The 19,401-nt window shown below is 42.7% G+C and overlaps 1 protein-coding gene across 1 annotated transcript in view; it reads left to right on the forward strand.

Annotated features, from left to right (window-relative positions):
* The first annotated feature begins 1,837 nt into the window (after positions 1-1,837).
* Positions 1,838-19,401, forward strand: part of LOC143930239 (beta-microseminoprotein-like) — a 30,551-nt gene continuing 12,987 nt past the window's right edge. Inside the window, exons 1-3 of the mRNA XM_077454386.1 lie at positions 1,838-1,901; positions 2,963-3,074; positions 5,852-5,957. Coding sequence (XP_077310512.1) covers positions 1,899-1,901; positions 2,963-3,074; positions 5,852-5,957 — 221 coding nt within the window. The 5' untranslated portion in view covers positions 1,838-1,898. The remainder of the gene's footprint in view (positions 1,902-2,962; positions 3,075-5,851; positions 5,958-19,401) is intronic.

A 19,401-nucleotide genomic window follows, 5' to 3' on the forward strand; every position in this document is an offset into this window, starting at 1 on the left:
CCCTGTGAGCGAGTAACCATGTGTATGCTGCCATGAAAGCACCAGGAAAACGGAAAATTTAATATATACCTTTCCATAATTTTCCTTTCCTGGTGCCTATCCATGACAGCATACGCCCTGCCTGTTTTTTTTATATAATCCTTAAATGTTTGAGTCTAGTTACAAGAATGGAGCATGGGGGGCTGACTCTTAATAGACTATAAAAACAATAGAACAGAATATAATATAATAGATTCTATTCTGTTCTATCGTTTTTCTAGTCTATTTTCTATTTTATTATAATGTTTTCTATCCAAATTTAAAATTAATTAATTAAAACATTTGAATTCATACTATTAGAAATTCTAATTTATTCTATTCAAATTAGAATTTCAGAAGATGGTTGTATATTCTTTCTATTTTATTCTATTAAATTATATATTTTTTCTATTCTGTTCTAATCTTTTCTATTTGAATTAGAAATTTTGGAAGATGGTTAGTTACTTATACTTACTTATATATATCTGTCACATCAACTTTTCATACTTGCAGTGTACCAGTGCAAAAAAAAAAACACAAATCTTATTTCATTTATATTTATGGTATCAATGAAGTTGTCAGCATGCCTGATTGAAGAAGTCACGGATGTCGATTGCAAGGCAAGTGCATATGCTGTATGTCATTGTCCACTTGCCACAAGTTGTGTATTGTAGTTATCCACTTGCCACGTCACCTGCTACAAGTTGTGTATTGTCCACTTGCCACGTCACCTGCTACAAGTTGTGCATTGTCCACTTGCCACATCACCTGCCACAAGTTGTGTATTGTCCACTTGCCACGACACCTGCCATGAGTGCCACGTGACCTGCCACGAGTGCCACGTGACCAGCCACAAGTGCCATGTGACTTGACACAAGTGCCATGTGACCGGCCACGAGTGCCATGTGACCAAGTTGTGGATTGTCCACTTGCCACGTCACATGCCACCAAGTGACCCTAGATATGGGCAATATGCCAAGTACTTTTCTGCAGCAGAGAATTACATTTTGCGACCCGAATTTGGGGCCACATATCTCTGTGTCACTTATAGCTAGAAACACCAAATTTGGTATTCAAACACAATAGAAATAGCACTACAACATCTCCAAATTTGGAGTTTCTAGCACCAAGTGACCCCGAGATACGTGGCCCCAAATTCGGGTCACAAAATGTCAAGCACTTTTCTGCAGCAGAGAATTACATTTTGTGACCCAAAGTTGGGGCCATATATCTCGGGGTCACTTAAAGCTAGAAACACCAAATTTGGTATGCAAACACAATAAAACTAGCACTACAACATCTCCAAATTTGGAGTTTCTAGTACCAAGTGACCCTGAGATATATGGCCTAAAGTCAGGTCACAAAATATTTTCGAACACGGTTGAAAAAGTTTCGAATGCGGCTGAAATAATTTCGAATCACGTTGAAATCATTTTGAATCCAGTAGAAATATTTTCGCATTTGGTTGAAATATTTTTGAATGCGACCGATTTTTCGAATTCGGTAGAAAACGAAACGAAATCCGAAAACGAATTTAACAAATTTAACGACTATAACTAAACAAAATTAATTACTTAACAAATTAAAAAGAAACAAAACTAAACAAATTTTTTCCTTTTGCACATGTCTAGTAGTACATTTCAGAGATCCATCATTTTATTCTCTGCTGTCACATTTTTCTCTTATTACTAATCAACTAACATATTTCCAACCAACCTGTTAAATAAATAGTTTGGTTTGTACAGCTATTGCGCAAATTATTGACCCTGAATCCACATCAAATTCAGATAACCATTTCTTTGGAAGTCAGTTTGTATATAAATACCACAGTACGATGCTCAGACAAGTAATTTTCAGACAATATACAGAAGCAGCTAAAGATGGTGAGTTGGTGCTTATTATTTTCCGTGTTAATATCCAATGTACAGTAATATCCAATCTCCTTAAAGTAAAACTGTAGGCAATTATTTTTTTTTTCATTTTGGATAGAGCAAGCGAGGGTTATAAGCCCTGTTTTTTTTTTTCGCCACCCGTGTTCCATTGTGAAGATTTGCCTTCACTTCCTGTCCCATAGCCAAGCAGGAAGTGAGAGGAAATCCCTGGTAATGAAAATAATTCCTTGAGGATCCCCAGGTCTGTAGAACCAGTGTCCCCATTGGAAGATTTTTCCTCTTTTATTTATTATAAGAATGGGTAGAATGGATAATTTGAGAATGTTTTCTAATTTCTCAAGTATTATCACCTTTCAGCCCCATAGTAGTCATTCAGTGTTCTAACCCCCCCCCCCCCCCCCCCGTGCCTACTTATAATAATAGATATAGTGTCTGTAAGTTCTTTTTTCAGCTTTTAGCTTTTAACTTTAAATTAAATTTCCAAGCATTTATTTAGGATGGATCTATACATATGCTGCATTTCCTGTTCATGGTATTGTCTGTAGAGCACAATAAAGCCAACCATACTATACACTGGCAAGAAAATCAAGTCCCAAATGTCACTGAGGTTTTAAACTTAGTTAAAAACAACTTTTCTTTTGGGACAACAAATCAGGTTGCAGTTATTTGATAAGCAGTGGAAACCATGGACTGACTGGTGCACCTAATATCATAAAAAACAAAATATAGGCCCAATTGAGACAACAGGAGTTAATGTACCAATGTAAATGCTTATCTAGATCATTGTACTATTGAAGTTCCACACAACATGCTGGGTCAGAAGAGCTGAGGTTCATCTATTATTATGTGTACTATGTATTTGTTGAAATGTGCTAGGTACCTTTTTTCCCTTTCTTCTGCAACCATCTTCTTAAATCTACCTGATTGTTTGTCGCCTCCCCCCCCCCCCCCCTTAAAAAAAACAACAAAAAAAACACCAGTAAACAATAAAATCAATAAACATTTATTGATAAAATAAAGCTAACCATACATTGTATTTCATTCCATTTCAGAAGTATCTTGTGGCTGCTGTACTTTGTATGGGATTCATTCTTGTGGTATGTGATGCAGGCTGCTTTCTGCAACCTCATCCAAAGCTAAAATCTGGTCAGAAAACCTTAAGCGGTAAGTTATATAAAAATAATTTTGTTTAAGACAAAAGTTATTGTAATGTAAAAGATTATCTATTGTCATTGTTAACCCATAACACCCTGGCTTAACATGCTGGAGCAGCACACCTTCCAACAGAAAAATCACTGGGGCTGGAATCTTATCATGACATTTCAGTGTTAAGTATGCTTGAGGGTGATGTGAGCACAGCAAAAGACCATTGGCCAAAGATCAGTATCTTTTATCCGGTCTATTGATATCCTGTAAATTCCAAATAAAGGTTTAACAACGTATAACTCTTTTAGTATACAGCATATTACAAAGTTATAACACTTAATACAGAAGTTAAGTCTTACTAAAACATTTAAGAGTGTGAACATGCCTTCACCTTGGGATATGGAAGAGTTTTTAAAAATTATTTCTCCAGAACCATAATGGCTGTGATATCTGTGTGTGGTCTCCAAACATTGATAAATGAATGCTTCAGAGAGCGAGAGAGAGAGAGAGAGAGAGAGAGAGAGAGAGAGAGAGAGAGAGAGAGAGAGAGAGAGACCATAATTGAATTATTTTATGATATTTATGTAGGTTTAAAACCTTTTGCTAAGTCTAAATAGCCTTTCACATATTGGAATCTCAAGCGTTACCAACTCTACTTTGATTCTAAACAATATACAGTCTAAGTTCTGAAATTCAAGAAGTGGTCATATTTTTTTAGGGGGGGGGGGGTGTTTAACTGGGGGTATGATCCACATTCCTTCACCTGACACCTGAAGCAGGAGAGTACTTTTATTTGTTTCCCTTTTATTATAAATAACTGTTTAATTTGTATGTATGATTTTGTAGCCTACTGTAAGTTTGCATATATTGACCAGATACTTGAGATATCAAATATAAAATTAATGTCGCTTTTTGAATGATGTAAAATTTTTTGCACATTTGTGAAAATCTTAATTTTTGGCAATAAAATTACTTAAACCCCTATAACATTATTTACTGTATTATTTGAAATCATAGGCTTCTTCACAGTTAGAGCTGTGAAAATTTGGAATAGACTCCCGCCAGAGGTGGTTCTGGCCAGCTCAGTAGATTGCTTTAAGAAATGCCTGGATACTTTCCTGAATGTACATAATATAACTGGGTACTAACATAGGTAAAGTTGATCCAGGGAAAATCCGATTGCCTCCTGGGGGATCAGGAAGGAATTTTTTTCCCCTGCTGTAGCAAATTGGAGCATGCTCTGCTGTTTTTTTTTTCGCCTTCCTCTGGATCAATTGTGGGCATAAAATTGGGTATTTGGATTGTACGGTTATTTTTTAATTTATTTATTTGTTTTTAAGGTTGAACTGGATGGACTTGTGTCTTTTTTCAACCTGACTAACTATGTAACTATGTAACTATAGGCTCTGTAAAATAAAAAGATAGTTGCAATTTTTAATATCACGTGATATTTGCGTGTTTATTAAACTTAAATTTATTAAAGTAAAATATTCAGTAAAAAAAATATATAATAAAAGGAATTTTTAGTTTTAGTGAAAACACACAAATATAATACCCATTTTTGTTAAAATATAAAAGATGAGGTTGCATCGAGTAAATAAAATACATTTTATTATAATTTAATTGTTTTTAAACTTTTTTTAAATATATTTATTTATTTTTACTTTATTTCTATCACAAAGGGTTAATAAACCCCCATGTGATAGCTATGGGCAGGTAACAGGTACTCTTTCACTTTGAAGCCAGGAACCGACTGAGCAAACGGAGCGCGTGATTAACAGTTCACTCTTTGGATGTACTAGTTGAACTAGTTAAATCAGTGGTTCTGAATTATCGTGCTACAATTCACCGTCAGGTCATGATTTTGCACATAATAGCTTAGCTATGATACATTAGGTTAAAACATACAGTAACTAAACACAAAAAGAAAAATGTATTATATTTACCAATTTGTTAGGGCCTAGGAGGTCACATGGCTGGCAGGCTCCCCGCCTCTCTGAAAAGTAATCAGTGGTTGACAGGCATTCACGAGGTGATACTGCCACCTCCTGAATGTCCGTTCTTTATTTAGATCCAAATGGGTAATTTACAGTGAAATACGGTACTGTAAATGCATGCTTGTCACTTTACTTCATTGGGCTAACTTGACAGATAACTTGACAGATAGCCCCCTCTCAAACTTGACATGCTGAGTCAGAATTTCCAACCACAAAGCAAAATAGAAATATTTCTGCCACAGCAATGTGTACTTACCCCTAGAGCCTCCATGTAAATTTAAAGGCAGAAAGTTGAGGCCTGTAATAATGCAGATCAACTGCCTATTTTTACCACTTCTATGTAAGCTAAGCCTAAATGTGGTGGCTACATTCATTTTTTTAGGCTTCTTGTTACCTGGCGATCTTGTTAGTAACACTGCACCTATTTAGGGTGGCTCCACTCTATGGAGGAAAAATGGAGACACCCTTGGACAACAGCATTGTCATTCTGGGGAGAGGGTAGGGTTAGATGTACTGGCAGAACTACCGTAAGTCTAGTTCTATATTCAGATAAAGAAAACTGCATTTATGACCTCATCCTTCCTGCAGAAGCTTCCATTTGACCCTCATTAAAATAACTGAGTATTTTTTTGGAAATGGAATGTTTATTGTACTTTCAGAACAGAAACAAGAAGGGGACTGCAATAAAGTTGACAGAGACAATATTAGTAGATTTTTCTTTGTTTCTTTGTTTTGTTTTCTTTGAAGCAATGCTAGAATTTATTTTTTTAATCATATACTTATGTTATATGTTTGCAGGATGTTTTTTTGAAGGCAAGCTACATAAGCTTGGCAGTCAATGGATAACAGAGGAATGTATGAATTGTTCGTGTCTTTCTGATGGCTCTGTGGGTTGCTGTGAGAAGTAAGCATTATTTTAGTTTTAGTTGTTCAATCCAAATTGAGTTTCAAATATACTTTATTATTATACAAAATGTGCTTTCTAAAATGAGAACCAACTGTAAGGATTTATTTCAGCATGCATTGTTCACTTCTGGCGCTATACAAATTAGGGCTTCATGTGCCACTATGAGGTTGTTGCTAGAAGTGCATGCACTCACTTCATGGCATCACTAGTAAAGTTGTCCTAAAGACTGCAGTAACCTATTGTCTTATTTATCACAAGAGAAGGCTTTGCCACTGGTGACCAATGAAAATCAAAAACCCAAGTCAAACCTACTGCAATGTTCTTTGTTGGAAATTGCAAAATACATTATGGTATTGCGGCATACGAATATTAAGCAGGCCCTTTTCCAGAAAATGAGTAGCACATTGCAAAACACAGTCCCAATATTTTTTTTTTTCTCTATGCTTTTATATACTGTATAAAGCAGTGGCAGCCTGTCCATACGTCCCCCCTGCCCCCCATCTGGCCCTTCTAATCTACATACGGGGTGCTGGATACATGGATCCCAAACAGGGTTTATTTATTTTGAAGCCCGTGATTAGAGCCAGAGGCTCTAATTGGCTTCAAAAAAGGGTGGGCTCGAGCCCACCCAGTTGTGTGACAATAGTGAATTAATATTTACTATTGTCATACTGATTCTCCTCCCGGCCAATCAGGAAGAACGTCATGAGACCCGTTTCCTGATTGGCTGAAAGGAGAATTTGATCCAATTGGCCTAGGAGGAGGGAGGAGACGCCGTGATGCTAAGGAGGAGAAGCAAGGGGTAGCTGCGGTATATATAGTACAGACCAAAAGTTTGGACACACCTTCTCATTCAAAGAGTTTTCTTTATTTTCAGGACTATGAAAATTGTAGATTCACACTGAAGGCATCAAAACTATGAATTAACACATGTGGAATTATATACTTAACAAAAACATGTGAAACAACTGAAAATATGTCTTATATTCCAGGGTCTTCAAAGTAGCCACCTTTTGCTTTGATTACTGCTTCACACACTCTTGGCATTCTCTGGATGAGCTTCAAGAGGTAGTCACCTGAAATGGTTTTCACTTCACAAGTGTGCCCTGTCAGGTTTAATAAGTAGGATTTCAAGCCTTATAAATGGGGTTGGGACCATCAGTTGTGTTGTGCAGGAGGTGGATACAGTACACAGCTGATAGTCCTACTAAATAGACTGTTAGAATTTGTATTATGACAAGAAAAAAGCAGCCAAGTAAAGAAAAACGAGTGGCCATCATTACTTTAAGTAATGAAGGTCAGTCAGTCCGAACAATTGGGAAAACGTTGAAAGTGTCCCCAAGTGCAGTGGCAAAAACCATGAAGCACTACAAAGAAACTGGCTCACATGAGGACCACACCAGGAAAGGAAGACCAAGAGTCACCTCTGCTGCGGACGATAAGTTTATCCAAGTCACCAGCCTCAGAAATCGCAGGTTAACAGCAGCTCAGATTAGAGAACAGGTCAATGCCACACAGAGTTCTAGCAGCAGACACATCTCTAGAACAACTGTTAAGAGGAGACTGTGTGAATGAGGCCTTCATGGTAAAATAGCTGCTAGGAAACCACTGCTGAGGACAGGCAACAAGCAGAAGAAACTTGTTTGGGCTAAAGAACACAAGTAATGGACATTAGACCAGTGGAAATCTGTGTTTTGGTCTGATGAGTCCAAGTTTGAGATCTTTGGTTCCAACCACTGTGTCTTTGTGCGACGCAGAAGAGGTGAATGGATGGACTCTACATGCCTGGTTCCCACCGTGAAGCATGGAGGAGGAGGTGTGATGGTGTGGGGTGCTTTGCTGGTGACACTGTTGGGGATTTATTCAAAATTGAAGGCATACTGAACCAGCATGGCTACCACAGCATCTTGCAGCAGCATGCTATTCCATCCAGTTTACATTTAGTTGGACCATCATTTATTTTTCAACAGGACAATGACCTCAAACACAGCTCCAGGCTGTGTAAGGGCTATTTGACCAAGAAGGAGAGTGATGGGTTGCTGCGCCAGATTACCTGGCCTCCACAGTCACCGGACCTAAACCCAATTGAGATGGTTTGGGGTGAGCTGGACCGCAGAGTGACAGCAAAAGGGCCAACAAGCTAAGCATATCTGGGAACTCCTTCAAGACTGTTGGAAAGCCATTTCAGGTGACTACCTCTTGAAACTCATCAACAGAATGCCAATAGTGTGCGGAACAGTAATCAAAGCAAAATGTGGCTACTTTGAAGACCCTAGAATATAAGACATATTTTCAGTTGTTTCACACTTTTTTGTTCAGTATATAATTCCACATGTGTTAATTCATAGTTGTGATGCCTTCAGTGTGAATCTACAATTTTCATAGTCATGAAAATAAAGAAAACACTTTGAATGAGAAGGTATGTCCAAACTTTTGGTGTATACTATATAATGGGATTTTTATATACAGCTTACCTGTAAAATCCTTTTCTTGAGAGTACATTACGGGACACAGGAGCTTCATTACATAGTGGGTTATATAGGCACCTCTGGTGATTGGACACTGGTTAACCCCAATTAAAGAGAATTCCTCCCCTATATAACCCCTCCCATATATAACCCCTCCCATAGGCACCTCAGTTTTGTAGCAAAGCAATAAGAAACCACGTAAAACCCAAGAGGGGCGGGAGCCCTGTGTCCCGTGATGTACTCTCAAGAAAAGGATTTTACAGGTAAGCTGTATATAAAAATCTCATTTTCTTGATCATACATCACAGGACACAGGAGCTTCATTACATAGTGGGATGTCCCAAAGCAATGCTCAGATTGAGGGGAGGGAGACACAGATCATAATTATAGACCGCCAGGAACCGGAGGACCTAAACTGCAGCCTGCAGTACACTGCGCCCGAAGGCGATATCCTCTTGCCCTCTGACATCCACCTGATAGAATCTGGTGAATGTGTGGACTGATGACCAAGTTGCAGCTTTACAGATCTGAGCCAGGGAGGCCTGGTGATGCACTGCCCAAGAAGCACTTACAGCCCTTGTAGAGTGCGCTTTCACTTGAAAAGGAAGGATTTTCCCTTTAACACTATAGGCCTGAGAAATAATCTGTCTAATCCACCTTGAGAGAGTGGATTTTGACGCCACCTGGCCCTTCCAAGGGCCTTCCGGCAAAATAAACAAGCAATCAGTTTTCCTTATCCGAGCAGTTACTTCAAGATATATACTGATTGCCCTAACCACATCCAAAGTGTGCAAAGATTCTTCTTCTGCGGACTGTGGGTCCGGAAAAAAGGATGGTAGGATTACGTCTTGATTCAAATGGAATCCCGAAACCACCTTAGGTAGAAAGGACCTGTTGGGACGCATGACCACCCGGTCCTTATGAATAATTAGATACGGCTCCTTGCTGGAAAGAGCTGCTAGCTCTGATATTCTTCTAGCCGTGGATATGGCTAGCAAGAAAACCAATTTTTTAGTCAGGAGAACTAATGAAGCCAGATGCAAAGGTTCAAATGGTTGCCCCTGCAAAGCTGAGAGAACCAAATTCAGATCCCATGCGTATCCGGGAGGTTTGAATGGCGGTCTTATCCGCATGGCACCCTGGATGAAAGCCCGCACTAGGGAATGCGATGCAAGTGGCTTCTGAAAAAACACTGACAGGGCCGAAATCTGCACCTTGATAGTGCTTATGGCCAAATTCATTTCTAGGCCTGACTGGAGAAAGGCCAGGATCCTGCTAATGACATACTTTCTAGGATGCCATTTCCTGAGTTCACATTAGGAAACATATGCCCTCCAGATTTTGTAATAAATAAGCCTGGAGGCCGGCTTTCTGGCATTGACCAGAGTAGAAAGGACTGGCCCCGAAAGGCCACGGTCTCTCAGAATGTGGGTCTCAGCAGCCAAACCGTCAAATTCAGACTGTGTAAAGCAGGATGGTAAATTGGACCCTGTGAGAGCAGATCTGGCCGGAGAGGGAGGATCCATGGCCTGCCTACTGCCAACTTCATGATCTCTGCGTACCACGGTCGCCTGGGCCAAGCCGGGGCCACTAAAAGGACCGATTTTGTCTCCCTCTTGACATTTCCCAGGAACCGAGACAGAAGCGGGCTCGGGGGAAGGCATAGATCAGATTGTACTGATCCCATGGAACTGTCAGAGCATCTGACCCCTGAGCAAGTGCATCTCTTGTCCTTGACACAAAATTGTCCAGTTTCCTGTTGAACCTGGATGCAAACAGATCTACGTCTGGAGTACCCCACCTGTGACATATGTTCCAAAACACATCGGGGTGCAGAGCCCATTCTCCTGGGCACAACTGCTGGCGGCTCAGAAAATCCGCCTGCCAATTTTCCACTCCTGGAATGAAGACTGCAGAAAGACACGGAACATGCTTTCTGCCCAGACAAGTATGCGATTCACCTCTTTATGCGCAACCAGACTCCTTCTTGGTTTGTAACCACCAGACGAGACTCTTGCGTGTCCCTGGGGATAGACGCATAGGAAGATCCAAGGATTGGGGCTTCCTGTTCCAAGCCGCAAGGATGCATCTTTGCAGAGGCCTTGAGTGGAACTGGGCAAATGGGATGGCCTCGAAGGAGGTGACCATTTTCCCTAACAGTCTCATGCACAATCGAATGGGGGATGATCTCCTTCCCAGAATTAGGCGCACCAGATCCCCAATGGCCAAGGCTTTTGGCCTTGGAAGAAACACCTTGCCCTGAGCGGTGTCGATGATCATACCCAGGTATTCCAACCTGGTGGCAGGCTGTAGGGGTGACTTTTCTAGGTTTATAATCCAACCTAGGCGTTTCAGGTGTTCTAGCATTCTGGTAACGCTGTGGTTCAGGAACGCTACTGTTTTCTCCATGAGAAGCAAATAGTCTAGATAAGCCATGACGGCTATACCCTGAGCTCTTAGGTTTGCCAAGAGAGGGTCCAGAATCTTTGTGAAGACTCGAGGGGCCGTAGCAAGCCCGAACGGCAAGGCCACAAATTGAAAATGGCGCCGCTCTACCGCGAACCTTAGAAATCTTTGGTGTGCGGGAAAAATTGGCATATAGAGATATGCATCTTTGATGACTATTGATGCCATAAACTCTCCCCCTTGCAGGGAGGAGACCACAGTACGGATTGACTGCATTCGGAATGACCGGATGCGTAAAAACCGGTTCAGATCCTTCAGATCTAGGATAGGTCTGACACTTCCATTTGGCTTCGGAACGGTGAAGAGATTCGAGTAAAACCCTGAACCCTGTTCTTTTGGGTTCACTTCTACTATCACCCCCTGGGATAGTAAGTGATCTAAGACCAGAAATAGCGGTTTTTGCTTTTCTGGATCCCTGGGGATCCTTGACCTTAGAAAACGAGAAGGTGGAATCTCCTGAAACTCTAGCCTGTAGCCCAGAGATACCGAAGAGATCACCCACTTGTCCCAAATCTCTTCCCGCCAGGCCCCTGCAAACTGCAGGAGCCTTCCCCCCACTCGGCTGAGCGGGGGCACCCCTTCACAAGGAAGCTTTCGGGCTCTGCTTGGCAGCCTTTCGCCCCCAAGTCTGTTTCTGCCCCTGGGCTCGGCCCTGAGTCTTTCCTGTAGAGGAGGGTTGAGAAGGCCATCGCCACTGCTTAGAGCTTGATGCTCCGGGAGAGATAGCATGAATGAAGGACGCTTGCTCCTTTTGACTGGAAGGAGAGTAGATTTACCTCCTGAAATTTTTTGGACGAATTTGTCTAATTCTTCTCCAGACGTTCCCCTTTAAACGGGAACCCAATCAAATGCTTCTTGCATGACAGCTCAGCTGCCCAATTCTTTAGCCATAGGGCCCTTCGCATGTGTACCAACATGAGGGACAAAGGTGATGCTTGTTGGACAGAATCCAAAAATCGCATCAATCATGAAACACAGAATATGAGGCATTTCTGCATACTTCTCTACTTCCTCGCTGGGAAGGAGCCCAAGCATCTGCTTAACCTGTTCCTTGAGGAACTGGCACAACCCCACGGCTACGACTGTAGGTTGCACTACAGCGCTAGTCATGGAAGAGGAGGCTTTTAATAAGGTTTCCAGCTTCTTATCAGTTGGATCTTTAAATACCTGCGCATTATCCAAGGGACAAGTCAGGTTTTTATTCATGCAAGAAACAGCCGCATCAACAGATGGGACCCCCCACTTCTTGGTGAAACTCCTCCAGAGGATAATGCATAGAAAACCTTTTAGGAGGAGCAAACAGTTTATCGGGATGTCCCCAATCCTCATACAACAATTCATCCATTAAGAGATGAATTGGAAAGGAATAGGCAGTCTGTGGGGCTTTCCTGACTCCCAGGGAAGAAACAGAGGACGTAGCGACTTCAGCAGCAGGCATTCTGAATGTGGTACGCACCAATTCAGTATAATACTCCACCTGTTTTCTGAGTGCCTGGGAGGAGGGGACTCTCTCCTCTTCCTCTGATTCATCCGACTGCTCATGATCCCTGTCCCAAGACAGGGATCTCTCCTCATTGTCAGAAGAATCATCTGAGAGAGGAATTTCAGCAGAGGGAGGGGATCTACCCCTTTTCCTGCTATCTTTCAGGGAAGCAGAAATAAAATTCATTATTCTCCCTTCAAAACCCTCCAATGTAGCCCTAAGGGAGTCCTCAGTGACATAAACCGGGGCTGGGACATTAGGAGAGGCTGCAAAACCTGACAGGGGCACTGACTCGTCCTGAGAGGGTGGCTCCAGTCTTGCAGGGGGGGATGGTAATTTACAGGCACTTTTAGAACCCCTGGACCTAGGCGGTGATTTACCAGTGCCTTTGTTACCTCCCCCTGAGACCCTCTTACGAGGAGACATAGCCCTAAGCTACAAAGCAGAGGTACTAGTACAAGTGCAATCACTGTTGTGCTTAAAGTCTCACAATAAATATATATGCTTAAACTGCACAACCTGATGCTGAGTAGGCATCTAAAGTTTGCCTGGATCCAATCCCCACAGATGCTTACTGCCCACAGCTCCTGTGTCTCCACTTACAGCCCCCTGACGCTCTGGGCTTTTTAAATCTGCCGCCTGGTGCCTGCGCAGTGCAGTGCCGTGCACACTGACGTGCACAGCTCACAACCACACTCCCCCCTCCTCCATTAGGCCGGGAACGCGCCCGGTGCGCACGCGCGTGCACGAGGACCGCGGGATACAGGGGGGGAAAGGAGAACTCCACCGGAGCTGCGTGGGACCCCCACACTACGTGGGACCCCTGTATTACCCTGTGGCAGGGACTGCAGTGGAGACGTGAGACAGCTGGAGAACCAGGCTTCACTGAGCATGTGTACTGAAAGGAATGTAAGTATGCATCAGGCTGCTCTTACTCCCTCTAGTGGTGGAAACCAGGTAAGACATACAACTACTCAAAATGAAGAAATCCATCATATAATTATATATATAGGATTAACTTCCCTTACCTGTCCTCGCCGCAGGAATTGCTGAAACAGACAAATTCCAGCCTTCACCCATCACGGCGGGCAGTGTTAGCCAAACATCAGGTTTATCTGGGGCTCCTTCTCGGAAGAGCCTCCTACCTGGACCATGTAAAAGACTCTGCCGGAAACTTTTGTGCGCTCTGTGTAAACAGTACACCAAGTCTGGTTTTCCCAGAGCCCAGTCTTCCAATTGGAGAGGACTTACAGGCCAAACCTCGTTTCTTCGGCTGACGAGGCCCGGGTACCATACCATCTTGGGAGTCAAATATCGGCCCGAGGTATGGATCCGGTTTGTTGTAGCTCTTAGGCCCCCGCAGGGACCTGCACAGAGCTAAAGTTTTACGTGACCAACCACCATAGACACTGGCGAAAAAACTGAGGTGCCTCCCATATGGGAGGGGTTATATAGGGGAAGAATTCTCCTTAATTGGGGTTAACCAGTGTCCAATCACCAGAGGTGCCTATATAACCCACTATGTAATGAAGCTCCTGTGTCCCGTGATGTATGATCAAGAAATATATATATATATATACATATATATATATATATATATATATATATATATATATATATATATATATATATACACACTCACATACATATACATATACATACACAAACTGTATATAAAAAAAACAAGAACTGACCTCTAATGGCCAAAGCAATATACAATGCTCAATGCAGTTCAGTATAAAGGAGTGCATCTGTTGGTTAGAGTCATACAAAGAGACTGAGATAAGGAAGGGAAGAAAGAAGAGAAGGAGAAGAAGAAGAAGGAAAGAGCGAAAAGAATAAAAATAAGGGAGAGGCCTAATGGTGATAGGGGACTTGGGTGACCTAGGTTGGACCTCATATTCTAGTCTAGCTTGACAGCTGGGTCCACTCTGTATCAGGAATGCTGACAGTGGTTTCTGTATAAATGAAGTCCGCAAACAGTGGTTAGTGCTTAGTTTCACATTCAGCTATCAGTTCACACTGCAGTTAAGAGATGAAAGTCTTTATCAAACCCTAACATATGCAGGGCTGCTGTTAGAAATCATAGGGCCATATACAGCCTACCTGGCAGGACCCCCTTACCACAGCCAAAACGGACTGAGGACAGTTCCTTTCTCTGTAGCCTCAGCTGCACAGATGAATGAATAGGAAGCACTCTGAGGCTCATTCACAAACTGAAGCATAGTAAATACAATTTACTATGCTTACGTGATAAATGAGCACAGTGATTGGTACCAATCGCTCACTGTATTAATGCAGGAAGGAAGGGGCTAGTAAATTACATATTTACCAGCCCCTTCCCCTGCTCAATATCCCACTGTGTGCCCGCAGCAGCTGCCAGTGGGAGAGGAGAGGAGGGAAGCTGCCAGCACTGCATGGGTACACATCCATACAGCACATCGAAGGGGTGCATGTGCTATAAACAATCCCACTGCAGTGCAGACAGTGGGGGGAAAAGGAGGAGCAGCGCTGCAGGGGGAGGTAGAAGAGAATTCATGTCTGCATTAAGACACTACAACCAGACCACCTGCTCAGCAGGTGCCTGGGCCCCCCTTTGGAACTGATGGGGCCTGGGCCCAGTACAGGATCATGGGCTGTACTGCCTTATCAGCGGCCCTGAACATACAGTATGTCTTCTGTTACATCTCATGGGGATTCTAACAACATCAACTGCTCAAGCCCAGAAGAAGGAGGATGCCTTTCCCCCGAAATGTGCTAGCTACATTTTATTCTGCTAACCAATAAATTGTTTCAAAAAACTTTTGAATTATATGAGCTTTTGTAAAAGGCACTTCTCAATACTCCCTAGTAGGGATGGCCTTGCAGTTTGCCCAGCGGTCGGTTCGCGGCGAATTTTGCGCGTTTGCGATTTGCCAAACTTCTGGCGCTGTTCATGTAGCAGACATATGTGTTTACATTGTGAAAGAACTTTGACCCATGATGACACATCCATCATGGGGTACAGGACAGCCAATTGAAACATTTCAGCACATGGACATTTGTACATTCCCCCTACCTTATAAATAGACCTGATCTGGCGGCCATTTTACATTCTGTCTTTTGTCAGTGTAGGGAGTGGTTGCTGTGTGGAGCAGGGACAGACTGTAGTGACACAAATCACTAGCTATTAGGTCCACAAAAGTCATTTTAAGGACTGGTATAGATGTACAGTATATAGGGTTTTGGTGCACTACTGCTCACTGCTGTGCTGCTGATTGCTGAGTGCACTGCTGACCCATTCTGCAGCTGTCTTTTGTCAGTGTAGGGACAGAATGCTGTGTGGAGCAGGGACAGTCAGTTTAATCACTAGCTATTACTATTAGGTCCACAAAGGTCCTTTTAAGGACTGGTATAGGTGTACAGTATAAAGGGTTGTACACATATAATATACTTTCTTTCAATTATAGAAAGCCTATTATACTTGACTGCTGACCGATTCTGCAGCTGTCTTTTATCAGTGTAGGGACTGAGGGACAGTCTGTAAATCACTAGCTACTAGGTCCACAAAGGTCCTTTTAAGGACTGGTATAGGTGTACTATTTGGTGTGCAGTATATAGGGGTTTAATATACGTATAAAATACTTGGACATATAGAAAGCATAGTATAGTGCATTTCCACTGTGCAGCATTGTGACTGCTGAGCGGTTCTGCAGCGATACTACAAAGAGTGACAAACGCAATTTAAAAAAAAAGTATTATAACTGGTGTGATAGACCAGTTGCCCCCAAAAACAACAGATTGAAGCGGGGTGTTATATACCTTCTTCCACATACATACTGCACTTCTCTAGAGACTTTTGTCACAGGGTCATTTAAAAAAATTACAGGCAGAGGAAGAGGCAGGCCCTTCCGCAGGGGTGGTAGGGGTAGTGCAAGAAATTTTGTGCTCTACAAACTATTATTACCTTGTTTCTTCCCATAATTATCTAGTTTATACAACCCTACTAGGCACACTGATATAAAATTACTTATGAAAACACGCACACTGCTGCTAGTAAAACACTATCTTATTTATTTCCCAAGAAATTAGGAAAGCTAACATAAAGTAATAAAAGGACATTACAATATCACACAGCTTACAATCAGAACATATAATACAAGAATATGAAAGATACTTATCACACGGTCCTCCGTGAGGCTTTGCTGCATCGGCTAGGCTCAGACCAGGATAGGGCCTTCACCATGAGGTTTAGGCCGGAGCCATCGCCCAGAGTAGGCCGAGTCACCACATGGCAGGGTCTTACAGCAAACAGAGAGCATTGTCTGTGTGTGAGCCTTTTCATTCAACATACACATCCACTCGTAGCCATCCCCATTTGCCTTCCATCCAATAGATTTCGCCAAGAGGTATTCCTTCACATGTATGTCCATTCTTCAGGAAGCATGCTGTATTGTCTATCCAGCTCGCTCTTACTCCCTTTGAAGCCTGCAACCACACACATCACAGCAGGTGGGTCCGAGTCCAGCTATTGTTCTTCTGATTACAAAGCTTTCATGTGCTTCATTCATTTGAGGCTAAGTGGCTACCTCAACCATGAACAAATACCAGAAGTATTATATGAATTCAATCCAACAATCCCGCTTTGCGCCTGAAAGGCGCATACCACCCCTCTTCAGACACGGTTCCTATTAAACAGTCCATAACTGTCCTAACATGTGTGGCTCCCCAACATGTGTTTCTGAACCAGTACCTATGGAACAGTCCTTAGCTGTGTAATGTGTTGTGGTTTTCAACATGTGCTTCAGAAACAGCCCCCGTGGAACAGTCCATAATGGTCTTACCGTATTGTGTTTTTCAACATGTGCAGAAACAGGTTCTATGGAGCAGTCCATAATTGTTTTACCGTGTGGTGCTTTCCAACACGTGCCGCTTTGCCACTGAGTGATACACCACCATCATTCTTCAGTGACAGCTTCCATGCCACCATTCTGGATCTTCGGTATCTTCAGGACGGCAATACGGGCAGGGGGTGTCCATTCACTCACCAGCACACATTCAAAGTATATTTTATCAACCAGCTTTCAAATACCGAGTCTTGAGGAGGGCCTTTCTTGCCCATATTACTAGCCTACAATACCCATAGGTCACACTCTACCACAAAAATAAATCAACTTATTACCATAATATATACATATGTATTACGCACCCCGCTCCCAACCTCCTATAGCCCTTTACTGTAAATACGGGTCGGGATTCGGCAGGCTTGCTCACAACGGTATTGCAGGGCTCTGACTTGACCGCAAAGTCTCTAACTTGTACACAGAGACCTTACCGTCGAATCGTCCCTCCACATAGAGAAATGGGAGACCCTTCTAGATAAATATCGCTTATCTACACATATAAATTTACAACAATGACCAAACCCACACAATTCCACCCCTGTGCCTGGATTTCAGAGATCATGCCCATGGTATACCATGCACCTCTACCTATGGTTAGGTTCAAGGAACCCTCTAGTTCCATGACTAACACTACACCAGTATTCTTTAGGACAAAGAAACACACTCGCTTATGTCCTAAATAATACCCGGGTGCCTCCTTCCCAGCAATGATCTCTCCATCCAGAACACAGAGAGAGATAACTTCCCAACATTGCTCGTTCATCCCCACGTATTGACCTGGCATACAAAGGACATCATGGTCATGCTTCCGACAAATGGAAATATCCACCTGCCCCCAGCGTTCATCTTCTCTGATCACATGTGTGATATAGCCTCAAATGCAACAAGATAGAATCCCCAGTCAGTAAGCCCATTGATGCCACCAAATATACAGACCGAGTCTGCACTTCTGTATATGGGAACATACAGCATAACACCTTTCACAATCCAACTTAGTACAGCCCATACAGGCATTCGACCCCTACTTTGGATTAGTGTAAGCAACGTGTTTTGGCAAAATCTTACTGAGCGGTGATGCTAACTCATCAGGCCACTGCCCCTCATACAGAGACGGTACAATCAGCTTGATGTTGGCTGATATTTCCACCTGCCACAGAGTGTGCGCCAGAGCCGATGACAGGTTTCTGTCCTCTCTACCAACCTCTCAACATGGTTGACAAAATCCGGAGCCATTCTAATCTGAGTGTTTCTGTGACTTCATTGAATTTTATCAAGGATGCCACCAATCTCCCGGGGTAACAAAGTCACGCTCCTTCTCTGAAGCTATGGCTGTGAGTTTGTTCCTCAGGAGGCTGATGTCCCCTCCATTAACAACACCCATCCCAGCTATTGTCCCCCCCCCCCCAATATAGTGCTGAATACATCCCTCCTTTTTCGAGTTACTCCTCAGAAATAAGCATCCTGCATGGACTTGATAGCATCTCTGGGAGTAAGTCACTGGTACAATGACCGCACTTGATTCAGTGTATACTCAGCACATATAGGGTGATAGGTTTTTGTCAACCACCGTGAGATGTTGCAGCGCCATGTGGTGAAGTCCTACAGTACCCTGGTAGCCAGCGTTTGTTCCCTTTATTTTAACGGAGCATGCTCCTGTGTGTATTCACTGGCATTAACTGTGCAGGGTTTCAACCTCTCAGGTGAGACATCAACCAGGCGTATCTTCCCCATGTCTAGTTCTGGTGTCCTGCATGTCCAGTAACCGAAAGCTTCTCTCTAGGACCGCTAGGATTGAGACACCACCCCTACGAGGAAGTTTTCCCCCATTGATGTGTCACCTGGCACCCTTTAGTCTGACCAACAGCTACCTTATTATGCATAACCGCCAGCCTGCCTCCTGGGTACCTACACCATATTAACTCCGTTACATCAATACATGTCATACATTAAAACCTTTCTTCTTTCAATTCCTCCTTCCAATAAAAAAACACATATTTTACATTTTCATGTTTTGACGGATTGGATGTGTCATAATTCTTCCCCAACCTCCAACCCATTGCACATGTATAAATAACATGTTTGCATTCATCAGGAGAGACTTCAGCACAATATTTCACAAGTTCTCTTGCTAGGCACAGTCT

This window comes from Lithobates pipiens, unplaced genomic scaffold, assembly GCF_037356315.1.
Source record: "Lithobates pipiens isolate NorthernLeopardFrog02 unplaced genomic scaffold, aLitPip1_a1.2 Scaffold_25, whole genome shotgun sequence".
NCBI lineage: Eukaryota > Metazoa > Chordata > Amphibia > Anura > Ranidae > Lithobates > Lithobates pipiens.